The 14,881-nt window shown below is 39.2% G+C and overlaps 1 protein-coding gene across 3 annotated transcripts in view; it reads left to right on the plus strand.

The window, feature by feature from the left end:
• MTCL3 (MTCL family member 3) overlaps window positions 1-14,881 on the plus strand; it is an 87,148-nt gene that overhangs the window by 12,930 nt on the left and 59,337 nt on the right. For all 3 annotated transcript variants that reach the window (XR_013276713.1, XM_077486930.1, XM_077486931.1), the window contains exons 3-4: window positions 1,572-1,730; window positions 8,264-8,335. Coding sequence is in view for 2 of the 3 variants with exons in the window: in XM_077486930.1 (XP_077343056.1) it covers window positions 1,572-1,730; window positions 8,264-8,335 (231 nt within the window). In the remaining variant the exon portion in view is untranslated. The remainder of the gene's footprint in view (window positions 1-1,571; window positions 1,731-8,263; window positions 8,336-14,881) is intronic.

Consider the following 14,881-nt stretch of genomic DNA (forward strand, 5'->3'; position numbering starts at 1 on the left):
TTGGCCAACAATTGTGTGGCCGTGTGTATGCAAGACAATTTTGGCCAATGTCCTTCAGACAAAAGTCCACGGTTTTGTTGGCCAACAATCCGATCGTGGCTTTAGCCTTTAAAATCCAATGCATTTGGTGATGCAGGGAGAGATGTACAGTAACCAATGTTTGTGTACACTTTGGCAATGTTATAGTTGCTTTTCAAATTTTATTTGAAAGCACATTTTTTTTCCTGTTAATAAACATGTTTAATGCAATGATTCAGTAAATAACGAGAACAAGGAGGTGTAGTATTCATATAATGAAATCAAATTTCATCTCTGCTTATAGCAGTGTAATGTAGTTAAACATATTGAAGCAAAATTTGAGTTGCTATTGGTTAGTGTGCAGCAGTGTTTTGCAACGGGGTTGATTTACTAAAACTGGAGAGTGCAAAATCTGATGAAGCAGTGCATGGTAGCCAATCAGCTTAGCTTGTTCAATTAAACTTTGACAAAAAAACTGAAAGCTCATTGTTTTCAATGCAGAGCTGCACCAGATTTTGCACTCCTCAGTTTTAGCATATCAACCCCAATATGTTATTAACCACTTGCCGACTGCTGTCGGCATATATATACGTCGGCAGAATGGCACGGCTGGGCAAAGTAACGTACCCGTACGTTACTTTGAATTTCCCACTGTGCGCGCGTGCCTGCCGCGAGCTTTGTGACCGTGCCCGCGGGACCCGTGGACTTGATTGCCGCGGGGATACCTGTGATCGTGTCACGGAGCTCAAGAACGGGGAGATGCCGATGTAAACAGCATCTCCCCGTTCTGCCTAGGTAAAAGGACACTGATCGTCTGCTCCCTGTCATCGGGAGCAGCGATCAGTGTCCACGTCACACACAGCCCATCCCCCAGACAGTTAAAAACACTCCCCTAGGACACACTTAACCCCTCCCCGCCCCCTAGTGGTTAACTCCTTCACTACCAGTGACATGTTTACAGTAATCAATGCAATTTTATAGCATTGATTGCTGTATTAATGCCAGTGGTCCCAAAAATGTGTCAAAATTGTCCGATGTGTCCGCCATAATGTTGCAGTCATGATAAAAATCGCTGATTGCTGCCATTTCTAGTAAAAAAATTATAAACAATAATGCCATAAAACTATCCCCTATTTTGTAGGCGCTATAACTTTTGCGCAAACCAATCAATAAACGCTTATTGCGATTTTTTATTTTTTTTTAACAAAAATATGTAGAAGAATACGTATCTGCCTAAACTGAGGAAAAAAAATGTTTTTTTATATATTTTTTTGTTGATAGCGCAAAAAATAAAAACCTCAGGGGTGATCAAATACCACCAAAAGAACGTTCTATTTGTGGGAAAAAAAGGACGCCAATTTTGTTTGGGAGTCGCGCCGCACGACCGCGCAATTGTCAGTTAAAGCGACGCAGTGCTGAATCACAAAAAGTGCTCTGGTCAAGAAGGGTGTAAATCCTTCCGGGGCTGAAGTGGTTAAATAAGCCCAGTACTGGCAATATGTTGAATAATAGTACAGTATATTTCTTTATAACTTTTTACAACTGTCTTTTAGGTAGCCAAGGATGTATCGGTTAGACTTCACCATGAGCTGGAAAACGTGGAAGAAAAGCGGACTAAAACCGAGGAAGAGAATGAAAAGCTACGTCAGCAGCTCATTGAAGTTGATATAGCTAAGCAAGCTCTGCAGAATGAACTTGAAAAGCTAAAGGAGGTGAGTGCATCCTCTATTACACAGTACTAAAGTAGGCCTTTGAAGATGCAGTACTTTCATCAGCTTACCATATCATCTCATATTATATCTCATATTCTATTATATCATATTATCCGTGAGCCTGAATAATCAGAATTAAATCATGGATCCAGATTAAAGATTAAATCCTTCTGCACAGATATTAGAAATTGCTTAACTACCTGATAAGATTTACTTTGTATTCCATAAAATAGCATATTGTATTGTTGTAATGTGTTAAAAGAAGGCAGTATTAGCATAATTTATTTTCTTCTTTGGTGCCATTCAGCATCCTTTTTTAAAATGTCAAATAAAGTGGACTCATTATATAATCTCTAAACTTAATATAAAGGGCATAGTTACATAGTAGGTGAGGTTGAAAAAAGACCCAAGTCTATCAAGTCCAACCTATGTGTGTGATTATATGTCAGTATTAAATTGTATATCCCTGTATGTCGTGGTCGTTCAGGTGCTTATCTAATTGTTTCTTGAAAGTATCGATAACCCTCACTGAGACCACTGCCTGTGGAAGAGAATTCCATATCTTTGCCTCTCTTACAGTAAATAACCCTCTACGTAGTTTATTATTAAACCTCTTTTCTTCTCATTTTAATGAGTGGCCACATGTCTTGTTAAACTCCCTTCCGTGAAAAGTTGTATTCCTATTGTGGGGTCTCCAGTATGGTATTTGTAAATTTAAATCATATGCCTTCTCAAGCGTCTCTTCTTCAGAGAGAATAAGTTCAGTGCTCGCAACCTTTCTTCATAACTAATATCCTCCAGACCCTTTATTAGCTTTGCTGCCCTGTCTGGCAGTGAAAAAGTTAAGCAATGCTTATTTATCCATGTTCCTACTAAAAGTAAACCAAGGCTCCTTTTCATTGTGGTTTATTGCATTGGGAGGTACTTCTTTACTCTTGTTTCCTGTAGTGGGCCGTCAGGCCTGACAGTGTACAGAATAGTTAGATAGTAGGTGAGGTTAAAAAAAGACACAAGTCCATAAATTCCAACTTATGTGTGTGATTATATGTCAGTATTACATTGTATATCCCTGTATGTTGCGGTCGTTCAGGTGCTTATCTAATCGTTTTTTGAAACCATCGATGCTCCCCACTGAGACCACCACCTGTGGAAGGGAATTCCACATCCTTGCCGCTCTTACAGTAAAGAAGGTTAAACCTCTTTTCTTCCAAAAAAAAGTTTTATCCCTATTGTGGGTCACCAGTACGGTAAATTGAAATTATATCCCCTCTCGTCTCTTCTCCAGAGAGAATCAGTTCAGTGCTTGCCAACCTCCTCATAGAAGGTTGATAGATTGGTTTGGCAAAAATTATTCTTCATGAATCCACGCTGATTACTGCTAATGATACCGTTTTCATTACTAAAATCTTGTATAAAGTCCCTTATTATCTCCTCCAAGAGCTTGCATACAATTGATGTTAGGCCAACTGGTCTGTAATCCCCAGGGATGTTGGTGCTACATTGGATTTTCTCCAATCCACCGGTACCATTCCAGTCAGTAGACTGTCAGTAAAAATGATGAATAATGGTCTGGCAATTACTTGACTGAGTTCCATAAGTACCCTTGGGTGAAAACCACCCGGTCTCAGTGATTTATTAATTTTAAATTTCCCAAGACTAATTCTAATTCTGTCTTCTGTTAGCCATGAGTGGGCTTCCTGTGATGTGTCATGAGGATAAACACTGCAGTTTTGGTTACTAAAGCCCCACGATTCCCTTCAAAATCTTTCCATCCTTTGTAACCAGGTGTCCTTCCTCATTCTTTATGGGGCCAATATGGTCTCTCCTCCATTTTTTACTGTTTACATACTTAACCTCTTTACAACCGGCGCACAACGATGTACGTCCATTTTTTGAAGAGGGATATCTAGGTAACGGCAGAGCTGCTGCCACAACCGAGATATTCATCTCTTCAGGCGCCGGTTGTGTGTACGATAATGGTGGTCTCTGCGGCGGGTTCGCTGCAAGATCACCGTTTTCGGCGGCGGGAGAGGTGCTACCTGCTTCTCTTCCACACCCTCTGCCGCTTACCAGAGCCGTCGGTAGCGGCGGAGGCGATCAGGTCCTTTTCTATGCTGGGTATGGAGACGAGTGAGGCTAAGATGGCCCTCACTCGTCTCTATACCATAGGAGGGTGGAAGCGACGTCAAAACGTCACTTCTGCCAATACCTCTTAACCTCCCTGGCGGTATGATTATTTCTGATTTTAGATGCTGAAAGCGGTACCATTATTTTGCATGGAAATGTGGCGTTTTATATTGTAGGCCTGTAATTCTTAGGAATAACTTTCCTAAATCTGTTCAAACCAGAGTCTAGTAGACATCCCGGGTGTAATAAAGTTTATAATATAATAAATAACTATAACTAATGATAACAAATAATAATAAAAATTATTCAATAATGTTATCAAATCCAAAAACACTGAAATTTGCTAATTTGCAGAATTTTTACAGATTACAGTACTGTATGTGTATTGTGTATTTTTACTTTTTTGAATTTGGTGCCGATCTCCGCTCCCGTGCGTCGTAACGTCGCAGGGAACGGAGATCAGCGGCACTCGGTCACTGTGTGAATCGAGCGGAGGACGGCTCGCACACACAGCGAGGGGACATCGCTGGATCCAGGGGACAAGGTAAGTAAGTCTCCCTGTATCCAGCGATGCGATCCCAAGTCTGGCTCGGGGTTACCGCTCGTGGTACTGAAATTCCAGCCCGAGCCAGACTCGTGATTACTGCCAGGGAGGTTAAAGGAACAATTTTTCAATGTCATTTTTTCAAATTACATTTTTTTTTTGCATTTAAGTCCAAATATGAGATCTGAGGACTTTTGACCCCAGATCTCATATTTAAGAGGACCTGTCATGTTTTTTTCTATTACAAGGGATGTTTACATTTCTTGTAATAGGAATAAAAGTGATCCATTTTTTTTTAAACAGTGTAAAAATAAATAAAATCAAGTAAAATAAGTAAGAAAAAAATACAATTTTTTAAAACACCCCGTCCCAACGAGCTCGCTTGCAGAAGCGAACGCATACGTGAGTAGTGCCTGCATATGACAACGAACATGAAGACCATGTCCTTTTTCAGCCTATGCAATAAATATTTCCATTACCTAAGGCGTGAGTGGTAACCTCTGTGTTGCCCACATCAATATATAAACCACTTAACTTGTTTTTGTTTAAAAATGAAAAGGATGTTTTTCTCTGTTTCTCATCCCCTCCCCACTATTTCTACCACACCAGCCTTTCTTATTCTTTCCTTCCCTATCTTCTTTTGCATCATATTGGCATAACAATATTATCTTAAAGCCGAATTAAAGTTCTGCTGTCACAAACTACATGCAGACAAGCTCTTTAGTGCAGAAGAGACATGCAATGTCTCTTCTGAAATGAAATAAATAAACCCTTACCCGCTTGCAGTCTTTTATAGAATGTACACTGAGCTGCACATGCGCATTTCAGCTCACATCCCTGGCATGGTCCCTGTGTGCCAGGATGACTGAATCCTGCACATGTGTAGGAGTGACATCAAGAAAATGCCGGTGATGACGAGGGACCATTGAAGGAAAGATAAGTTTGGCTCCTCTTTAATTCATAATTTCCCTTGTGTTGTTGTCTTCATGCACATCGGTGTTGAAGAACATTGGTACATTGGTTAGTAGATCATTAGACACACTTAAAGCTGAACTCATAGCATCATTCTTTTTCATCATATATGTACATGTACTATTATCTGTACTCTGCATTCTTCTGACAACTTAAAAAAAAAAAAGTCACCTGATGTTTTTATGGGTTACTACAGCCTTGCACTGTAATTGTGCCCCAGTAGTTGACACAAGTGCTGCATCTATTATAGACACAAGTACTGGCATTGTGTGGCTTGTGTTGATGCTGGGATCTGTCATTTCTTTTTTTTTGCTCAAACCGCCGGGTGCACGAAAACAAACTGTGTATGTGTGCCTAATTTTACAGACAGGAATAAAATCTTGCAGACTTTTGAAACTCCTCACTATACTAAAAACATTATGCGTTAATGTGAACTGACTGTTTTATCCCAGCAGCAATTCGGTACCTGTGTAACCTATTTTAATAAATTAGGCAGAATATGTCAAGATCATTAATGTTGATAAGTTTAATGTTCATGCCACTACAGCATATGGCAGTGTTGTAAACCTTATATGTGTCTTGCCAGTAACAGTATAATAATATTGCATTGCCCAGGATCAGTTATGGCAGCCTTCCACATTGCTCCTCTTATTACAAGTGTCTTGTGTCCACAAACTGCAGAAAAATGGTCAGGGTCTGCCTTCAGCTGGCTCCTAGAGAATAATAGATAGCCTGAAGTAGATCATGCAGTCAGCTCATTGCAAAGGAGGACAAAGCACTGTTTGTAAGATAGCTACCTGATGCTGTTTTAGGGTTTTTGCTTCCTTGGATAGTCATTTTACCAGTATTTATGAGCTAAGGCTGGGTTTACACTATTGCGAATTGGATGCAGATTTCCGCCGCATACAGTTCGCATGTCAGGAGATGCTGCTGTAAGTCACTCCGTACTGTTGTGTGAACCCGACCTAAGTCTTTTTTTAACAACTAATGTTGATGAAGGTGACAGTTAGCAATGCAAAGAAACCTAATGCTTGTACAAATGGATGTGTACATCTTAGCCAAGACACCGCTGCCTTAGAGGTAAATAAGGAAATGTATATTTTATGCTCCTCTCCCTGTAGTGCTATGCCTATATTTTTCCTGCCTGAGTCAAATATTAGTAATAATTGCAATTTGTCATATAGCACGTAGAAAACTCTTATTGACATTCAATATTTGATCAGCATTTACTCAGGCATGAAGTAAGACCAGACCAGAAGCAGTAGAAGGCTATTGTTAGTGCCAACACGACCTGGACTTTGGGTTAGGGAACAGAGTGCCTTGACTTCAGATTACATCTTGTACTTGTAAAGCCGGGTAAACATAAATTGAAATTTGTCCAGTTAAGAAGGAACCATCTGCATTTCGATCTGTGTGTAGCCTTCCCTGTTCGACAGAAGCCGATCGTTAGATCAGGTTCTGTCAAACGGTCTTGCTAAAAAGAACGTTTTCGATGAGCGGTCTGCAGACAATGGTTGCAGCCGCTGCTCAGTATATCCTGACAGTATATCCTGACAGCGGAGGAGTCCCCGCTATCAGAATACAATAGCACAGTGAAGAGGATTTCTGCATCCACCTTGTTTGTGTGGATGCAGGAATCAGTTTTTTTTTTCGTTCAGTCCATCGGTTGAACAAAAAAAAAACAATGGTGTGTACTCTAGATCTGACAGGGATCCAAACATCAGGTAGCTAATTAGATTTGGGTTGCCCTGTGCAATATAAGAAAACGTTTTAATTTAATCTGCCATAAATTAGCTGGATCAGAAATTGATCTCTAGTATATGGGCACTCAGGGCTTGATTTACTAAAGGTAAATAGGCTGTTCAATTTGCAAGGAAAGTTTTACCGTGAAAGAAAATGTTTTCAGCGCTTTGTCCAGCTATAGAAGGATCAAACTTCTTTCCTGCAACCACAGACTAAATTCCCCCATCAACACAGACAGGTGTTGACAGGAGAATCCATCCTGCTGGACCATTGGGGGTTATTTATGAAAGGCAAATCCCCTTTTACTGCAAGTGCACTTGAAAGTGCCCTTGTAAAGTGCAGTCGCTCTAAATCTGAGGGGTAGATCTGAAATGAGTGGAAGCTCTACTGATTTTATCATCCAATCATCTGCTAGCTAAAATGCTGTTTTTTATTTTCCTTGCATGTCCCCCTCGGATCTACAGCGACTTTGCTTCCAAGTGCACTTGCAGTGCAAAGTGGATTTTCCTTTAGTAAATAAGCCCCATTGTGTTCTTCTGGTGGGGAAGAAGACAGCGATTATTGCTACCATCTATAACAGCCACTTGCAATAATCGCATGTAAAATCCGGCAGGCTGGTTGTACCCAAGTTGATCAATCAACTTGGGTATATTCAGTCTGCCCATACATGGTTCGAATCTCGGCTGGTTCCTCTTTAACTGGCCAAGATTTGAGCTGTCTATGGCTGGCTTTAGGGTATGTGGTACAATTTTACTTTGCAAAGTACACCCAATCACTTGGGTGTAGCCGATTACAAAGAAAAAAAAAAGTATTTTTGCTTTCACGTGATTGGATGATGGAAGTCATCAGAGCTTCACCTCATTTACCAAGCTTTGGGGAAAATTCCCTTGTAGAATGGACAGTCTATTGTTTTAGTAAATAAAAGAGTTAAAAGAACTTAGTGATACAATAGTGTGTCTGCATGCACCTCCTCTTCCATGAAAATGAACACCATGTTTAAAGCTATGCTTCAAGATATCTTTGCCTATTTTCTGCAGGTTAATGCAGGCTTTACACAAAGGAATGTAGACATCGCTACAGATGAATAACCAATTCTATTATATAACAATGTTTGTTAATTTCTGTTTTATTTTCATTATGCTTTCAGTTATCTCTAAAGAGAAGAGGTAGCAAAGATGCACAAAAATCTGAAAAGAAGACTCTATCTACTCCAACTGAGGTATATTTAATATTATTTATATTCTTTCTTGTTTTACTGTTGAACACCTGCATAGAGAGAGGAACATTTGCTAGGTTAACCTTATTGCTATCTTTGCAGTTAGTTTGCAGGCATAGAATTACTGCATCATTGGTGGGCATAGCACTAATTTTACACTAAGATAACAAACACTTTCTAGCGTGCCAAAAGTTTTTGACTCCTGGTTTTATACATCATCAGCACTCAGTCTTATCTGCCACCTATGATGCAGTAACCTTCTGCCTGTGCATTAAATATCGTCATATAATTATCTGGTGAACGCAAATAATCATTAAAGACTCCTGATGATCCAATCTCACAGAAATGTCATGCCTCCTTCTCAGGGCTCTTCTATTAGTTCTGGGGAATCCTGAGTGATGTATTAGATCACCTAAACAGGACTCCAGGAGTGAATTTCTTGCTGGATGATCTTTAAATGCCTTTACAGTGAATGTTTATGGCACCCCGGAATTCTGTGTTCCACATTACAGTATCACACATATTCTGGGAACAGCAGGGATGGTACATATGCACAGTACTAGTAACAGGAGAATGATATTCAAGAAGTAGGACTCCATTGTTTTTAATAAGAAAAAAGATAGCATTCTTAAGTGCAACATATTTACAGAGCACATCATTGAAACCCAGTTTTGAAGGTAAAATTCCACTTTTTTTCAAATTTTTTTGATTAAAGATTAGAAAATTACAAATATGGTCACACAATATAGTTTTAGAGGAGTTAAGTCCTCAATAATAGTAATACACAGAGAGATATAAACAGTACCAACTAACATAATGTTGTTCTACAATTTCCACATAACAAAACTTGCACTCAAATTATCACACAGAGGCTTGGTGACGCTACCAAATACGTGAATAGACTGATATTAACGGGTGTCGTGCTAGTGGGTTAAAGCAACAAATGGAATACAATACAACAGAATGAGACAACATTTAGAGAAAATACAAATAAGACTACTAGCACCAGTATTTTGTTCACTATAAGAAATAAGGAATAAACAGACCATAAATATCGCTATGTAAGTATTATCATAATTCAGCTTGTTAAGTGAATCCCAATGAGCCCATTTAGAATATAAGAATTTGAGGCCGCGACTATTGAGTGGGAGTTAACTCTATTGATTACATCAGTAAGGTTAGGTGCAGGCGTAGTGTTCCATGCTTTGGTTATAGTTAATCTTGCAGCTATAAGAATATGCAAAATTAAGGTTCTATATACAGGAACAGGTACAGAAAAATTATCTATTGTTAAGCCCAATAATGCTAAATGCGGGGACAGAGAAATAAGTGTACCTGTAGTTTGAGATATGAGAGAAAACACTGTATTCCAAAAGCTACGGGGGACTTGCAGTCCCACAATATATGCATTAAATTCCCGGTGAGGCTGCATTGACGCCAGCACAAAGGGGAGGCATCAGGATAGCATTTTGGTAATCTGTATGGTGTGAGTAAAATTCCACTTTCAATGTTAATTATATTGTCCAAAAACCTGTATATGAGTGACCACTAATAGCTGGAAATTCTGAAAATTTAAAATGAATTTAGTAATCTGTCACATATCTAGACAATTTCATCTAAACATATTTAAAAAAAATGCATATTGAGAGGTTACTATGAGTGAATGAAGCAAAGCTTTGCTGACTTCCATCCTCCAATTGTGTGCAAGCAAAAATGTATTTTGTTTTATTTTCCTTGCACATGATTGGATAATCTATGCATTCTTTGCACTTCAAAGAGTTCAGTTCACTTCAGTACATTCACTAAGATCTGGGTCAAGATCCCTTGCAAAGTTCATTTTCCCTCGCAAAGTGATTGGTCTATTTGCCTTTAGTAAATAAACCCAATATGTCAGAACAATAAGCAGATCCAGAGATATAGGCAGTTATATACAGATTTTTTTTTTTACAGATTTTTTTTCTGTAAATCTGAACTTGGCCCCACCCTATCTAATCTTGCAAGTCTTCCTATTGCCCCATTAATGTAATCAGCGACCCCACTGACTAATAGAGGGGCTAAAGAGCTTGACCAAATGTAACCTTTACAGGACAAATTAAAGATTTGTATATCATTTTAGCTCAATTCCTGTGGATCAAATACTTGTGATTTTCACTAAAGATAAATTTGTTTATGCATAGTCTCATCATATGCTCAATTTTATTTTACCAGAACTGTGCCAATTTACAATATTTGTGATGAAAGGGACCATTTAGTTTATTTTTTAGAGTGCAATATGTTGTATGTATTATACATCACAAGGCGCGGAGGAAGTTTTTTTATCCTTTAACAACACTGGTCTAGCAGGAAACAAACTCACTGGCATTTCTCCAAAAAGTCTCCAAAAGTGGAGTTTCACCATACCAAAGCCATATCCCTGTTGGCTTGGCAAGAATACTTTGTGTCAAATGTTCAAATGAGTGCTAATGGTAAATGAGGTGTGTCACATAAGGTAATATAAAATGAAAGCAGTAGTAAACTGTTGGGTGATTTTTTTTCCTGACCTGAAAGGTAATGTCATGTCGTAGTATGCATTACATATTAGCACACGATGTGAAACGTATCTGAAAACGAAGCCCTGCAGGCCGTTTCCACCCATCTTCCTTCCGAGTCCACGGACTCTGGCTGTATGACTGGCGATTCATTAAAAGCGCATGTGGCGGTGATGTCATTGGCTGCATATACAGTAAATATCGCCTAAACAGTGCAGGTTTAGAGTCAAATATGTTTTTATTGTTGTTAGCATAATCAAATAATATACATAACATTCAGATGGCAGTAATAAGAGTTGAATTGGAATTGTATACACTTCAGGAATACAACATAACTCAGTACTTATAGGAGAGTCAATTTCCTGACATTCAACAAAAGCAGACGGAGATAACCCATTTAAGTATCAATAAGAGTTAATACAGGTGGAGGGCATAACATCTGAGTGCAGGATAGAAGGTTATAAGTGTAAGGAGAGAGGAAATAGAAAAAGAGTAGAGGGGGGAGGGGGGAAGGAGAGATAGAATAGGGGTAAAGGTAAAGGGGGGGGGGGGGGTCCGGGCAGACCTCGTCCCAGCGAACCTGAATGAGGTGATCAGGGTACATGTCCACGTGGACTCCAGGGTGACAGCAGGTTCTTCAAGGGGTCTGAGGAAGAGTAGTCGATCCAAATGAGCCATAGGACCTTAACAGTGCAAGTTTAGGAGATATTTCCAGTACCTATAGGTAAACCTTATTATAGGCTTACCTATAGGTACAAGTCATAGATGGGAGTTTACTCCACTTTAAGTATAATAAGCACGTTCCTTCTGAGCTCAGAGACAAAGTATATCAAATCGAGAGCTGCACGCAAGATAGCCGCATGAAAGATATCAAACAATAATAAATATGATGGGGTTTATTTCCTAAGACTTGAAAGTGTAAAATCTGTTGAAATTGTGCATGGTGGCCAATCAGCTTCTAAATTCAGCTTGTTCAATTACGTTTTGACAAAAAAAATAACTGGAAACTGATTGGTTTCTATGCAGAACTGCACCAGATTTTGCACTCTCCAATTTTGCTAAAAAAAACCCAAAGTGTTGTGATAACCCCTTTTAAAGCCAGGGTCTATACAAACATAACTATTTAAATATTAATAAATACCCATAAATATGTGCAATGTGTTATCAGTGCAAAAGATTCAAGTGAAAATATCACACGGTGAATTATACCACAAGGAGATAAAATAGATTATAAAAGTCCACTTCCAAAGGTATAAATGAAACTGTAAAGCCAAAATCCTTGTGCATTATCAATTAAACTGTAAAGCCAAAATCCTTGTGCATATCAAAATATATGACAATCACCTCCTCCAACATATATGTTAAGCCTCTTACCCAATTTACTAATGTCACCTTGCCACAGGAGGTCAAACACGCTTATTACTGAAAGGATCATCAAATGGATGCTTTCTGTAGCAAGCGTGTTTGACTTCCTGTGGCAAAGGTTCATGTAAATTTGGTAAGAGGCTTGACCTTTATGTTGGTGGAGGAGATTGTCAACTATTTTGTTATTTTACTTTTATCATTTATTTTATTTAAAGAAAAATGTTCAAGTTTTACAGAGAAAAATAAAAGTATGAATAAAAAAATCGAGAAAGAGATACCATAACTACCAAAAATCACTGCACCATGAGAGTGCACAGGTAACAAAACATGGAGTAGCAAATAAACATCTTCCCCGTGAGAACAGCAACTGGGATGACCCACTTCAAAGCTACAGCAGTGATCCCAAAGCAGGCCAGCCCATACAAGAACATGCAATACTAGAACAAGTTAAAAAAAGTTATGCATGATATCAATACAATACAGCAACATTGTACATAAGAGAGATGACATATATCAAGAGCAAAGATGATAGATAAAATATACGGGGTAACAGATCCAAGAGAAGGAAGAAAATTAAGCCACTCGGTGTGCCATAGTCCAAGATGATTAAGGTGCTTTAAGGACTAAGTAATCACCCTAAGCGTCCCATAATGTATTCCATGGATGCCACTTCTCTAACCCACTGTAGAAAGGCAGAAAATGTTGGAGGGACGTCTGTTTCCACTGGGCAGTAATTAAACATTTAGTTGCAAGATTTTTGGGACATGACACCGATGATTTTACTTACATTATTTGTAAGTTGACTATGGAATCCTGGGAGATTGCCACATTCTAGTAGCGATATGATTACTGTTGATTTAGTTCAGTCTTTTTGTACTAATTACCGAGGAAACAGTGATTACAAAATAAACCCTACTGAATAGATAAGAAGTAACTTAAACTGTTTACGCTGGAATGCCAAATTCCTGTAAGGCTGGCCATATATGGAACAAGTTTGGTTGCAGGAAAGAAATTAGCTTGATTCCCCCATCAACACAGACAGTGATAATGTGGGAATCCCTCCTGCCGGGCCATTGTCTTCTCCCGGCAGGGGGGTTGCGAGGGAAGCGCCGTCCCCACCAAGAGAAGTGATTATCGCTAGGGGCTGTGGCAGCCGCTTGCGATAATCGTAAGCGAATCCGGCAGGCTGGTTGTACCCAAGTTGATAGATCTATCAACTTGGTACATTCAGCCTACTCACTAATTGTTCCAATATCGGCCCGTGTATGACCGGCCTTCCTGTTAGATGCCCTAGCAGATTTAGATACATTAACAAATTGAAGCCAAAGTTAAGCTAAGGCAGCCTATAGATAATTCCTTCATAAACGCAGTCAGTGTTGATGGGGGAATGCCGCCTGCAGCACTATTGTGGTCTACTGGTGGGGAAATGTGGGGAGCCTTCCCGGCCAGGAGTACACAGTGATTACTGCTAGTGGCTATAGCCACAGGCAGTACTCGCATTTAAGAAATCTGACAGGTTGTTTGTACCCCAGTCGATCGGTGGATTAAGTTGAGTACAATCAACATGCCCGTGCATGGATCGAATCTTGAATTATGTGTATGGTCAGCTTATTGCTTTTTAAGCAGTTACAGCAACAGTTTTTTATTCCTTTTAGAATAAAGGTTTTACATAATTAAATAAAAGCTGACTATTGTATTCACCGCTGTCACTGTTAAATGGTTCTTCCTAAACCTATAACTGCTACATCTGCAGGACAGCTTGTTCTGTTAAAAGAAGAAGAAAACACTGCGCTAAGCCCTAGTGAAACAATGTAATAGTGTATAAGGCAGCTAGCACTCAGACAAACAAAGTCAAAATAACACGTAGGGAAATATGTGCAGCGCTCAAAATTATATCCATAAAAATGGAAACATAATGAAATTAACTAGTGAATAATCTAATCCAAATGATGATAAAAATCATGCAGTAATGCAAAAGCGTGTGAAATGTGAACAAAAAACCAAAGTCTAATAGTGCTAATGAAACACAGTAAATTATAAGACCAAGTCCATGTGTTGACCACAAAAATGAAAAAGAAAAGTTCTTATGACTTCGCTTCCAGATGGGTGGACGCACATACCGTACGGTAGTGAGTCAAACAGGCTTGGCACTCCGAAAGATATCACCTTGAGTATGATGGTAGGCAGTCCCAGAGAACCAGACCAGACGAGACCAATGACCAGTGGTAGATATGAATGATGTCACATAGGATGCAATGGTAGGCAACTCCGAATTGTGGGACCAAACGAGACCAACGACCAGTGGCAGATAGCCGAGGCACATCCACGTGAAGATGATGGAAAGATGGTCAGGAATGGAAGTATCTAGAATATGGAGGAAAAGAAAAACAGGTGCTCCACATGGTTCAAATCAATCAATTAAGGTTTTAATGGGCATAAAAAAATCTTACAACAACTTGCAAGACAATATAAAAATGTGATCACAAATATAAAATAAAAAGCAATGTGGATGGCATAAATGTGCAAGCCCGACACATTTAGACACAAGGGGTCTTCAACAGGGGCATGGCCTTATCATGTTTATCCTATCCTTGGAAAGAGTTTATTGGTACACCAATCACTCCAGCCAAATACATCTGGAAGCAAAGTCATAAGA

This window comes from Lithobates pipiens, unplaced genomic scaffold (assembly GCF_037356315.1).
Source record: "Lithobates pipiens isolate NorthernLeopardFrog02 unplaced genomic scaffold, aLitPip1_a1.2 Scaffold_18, whole genome shotgun sequence".
Lineage (NCBI taxonomy): Eukaryota > Metazoa > Chordata > Amphibia > Anura > Ranidae > Lithobates > Lithobates pipiens.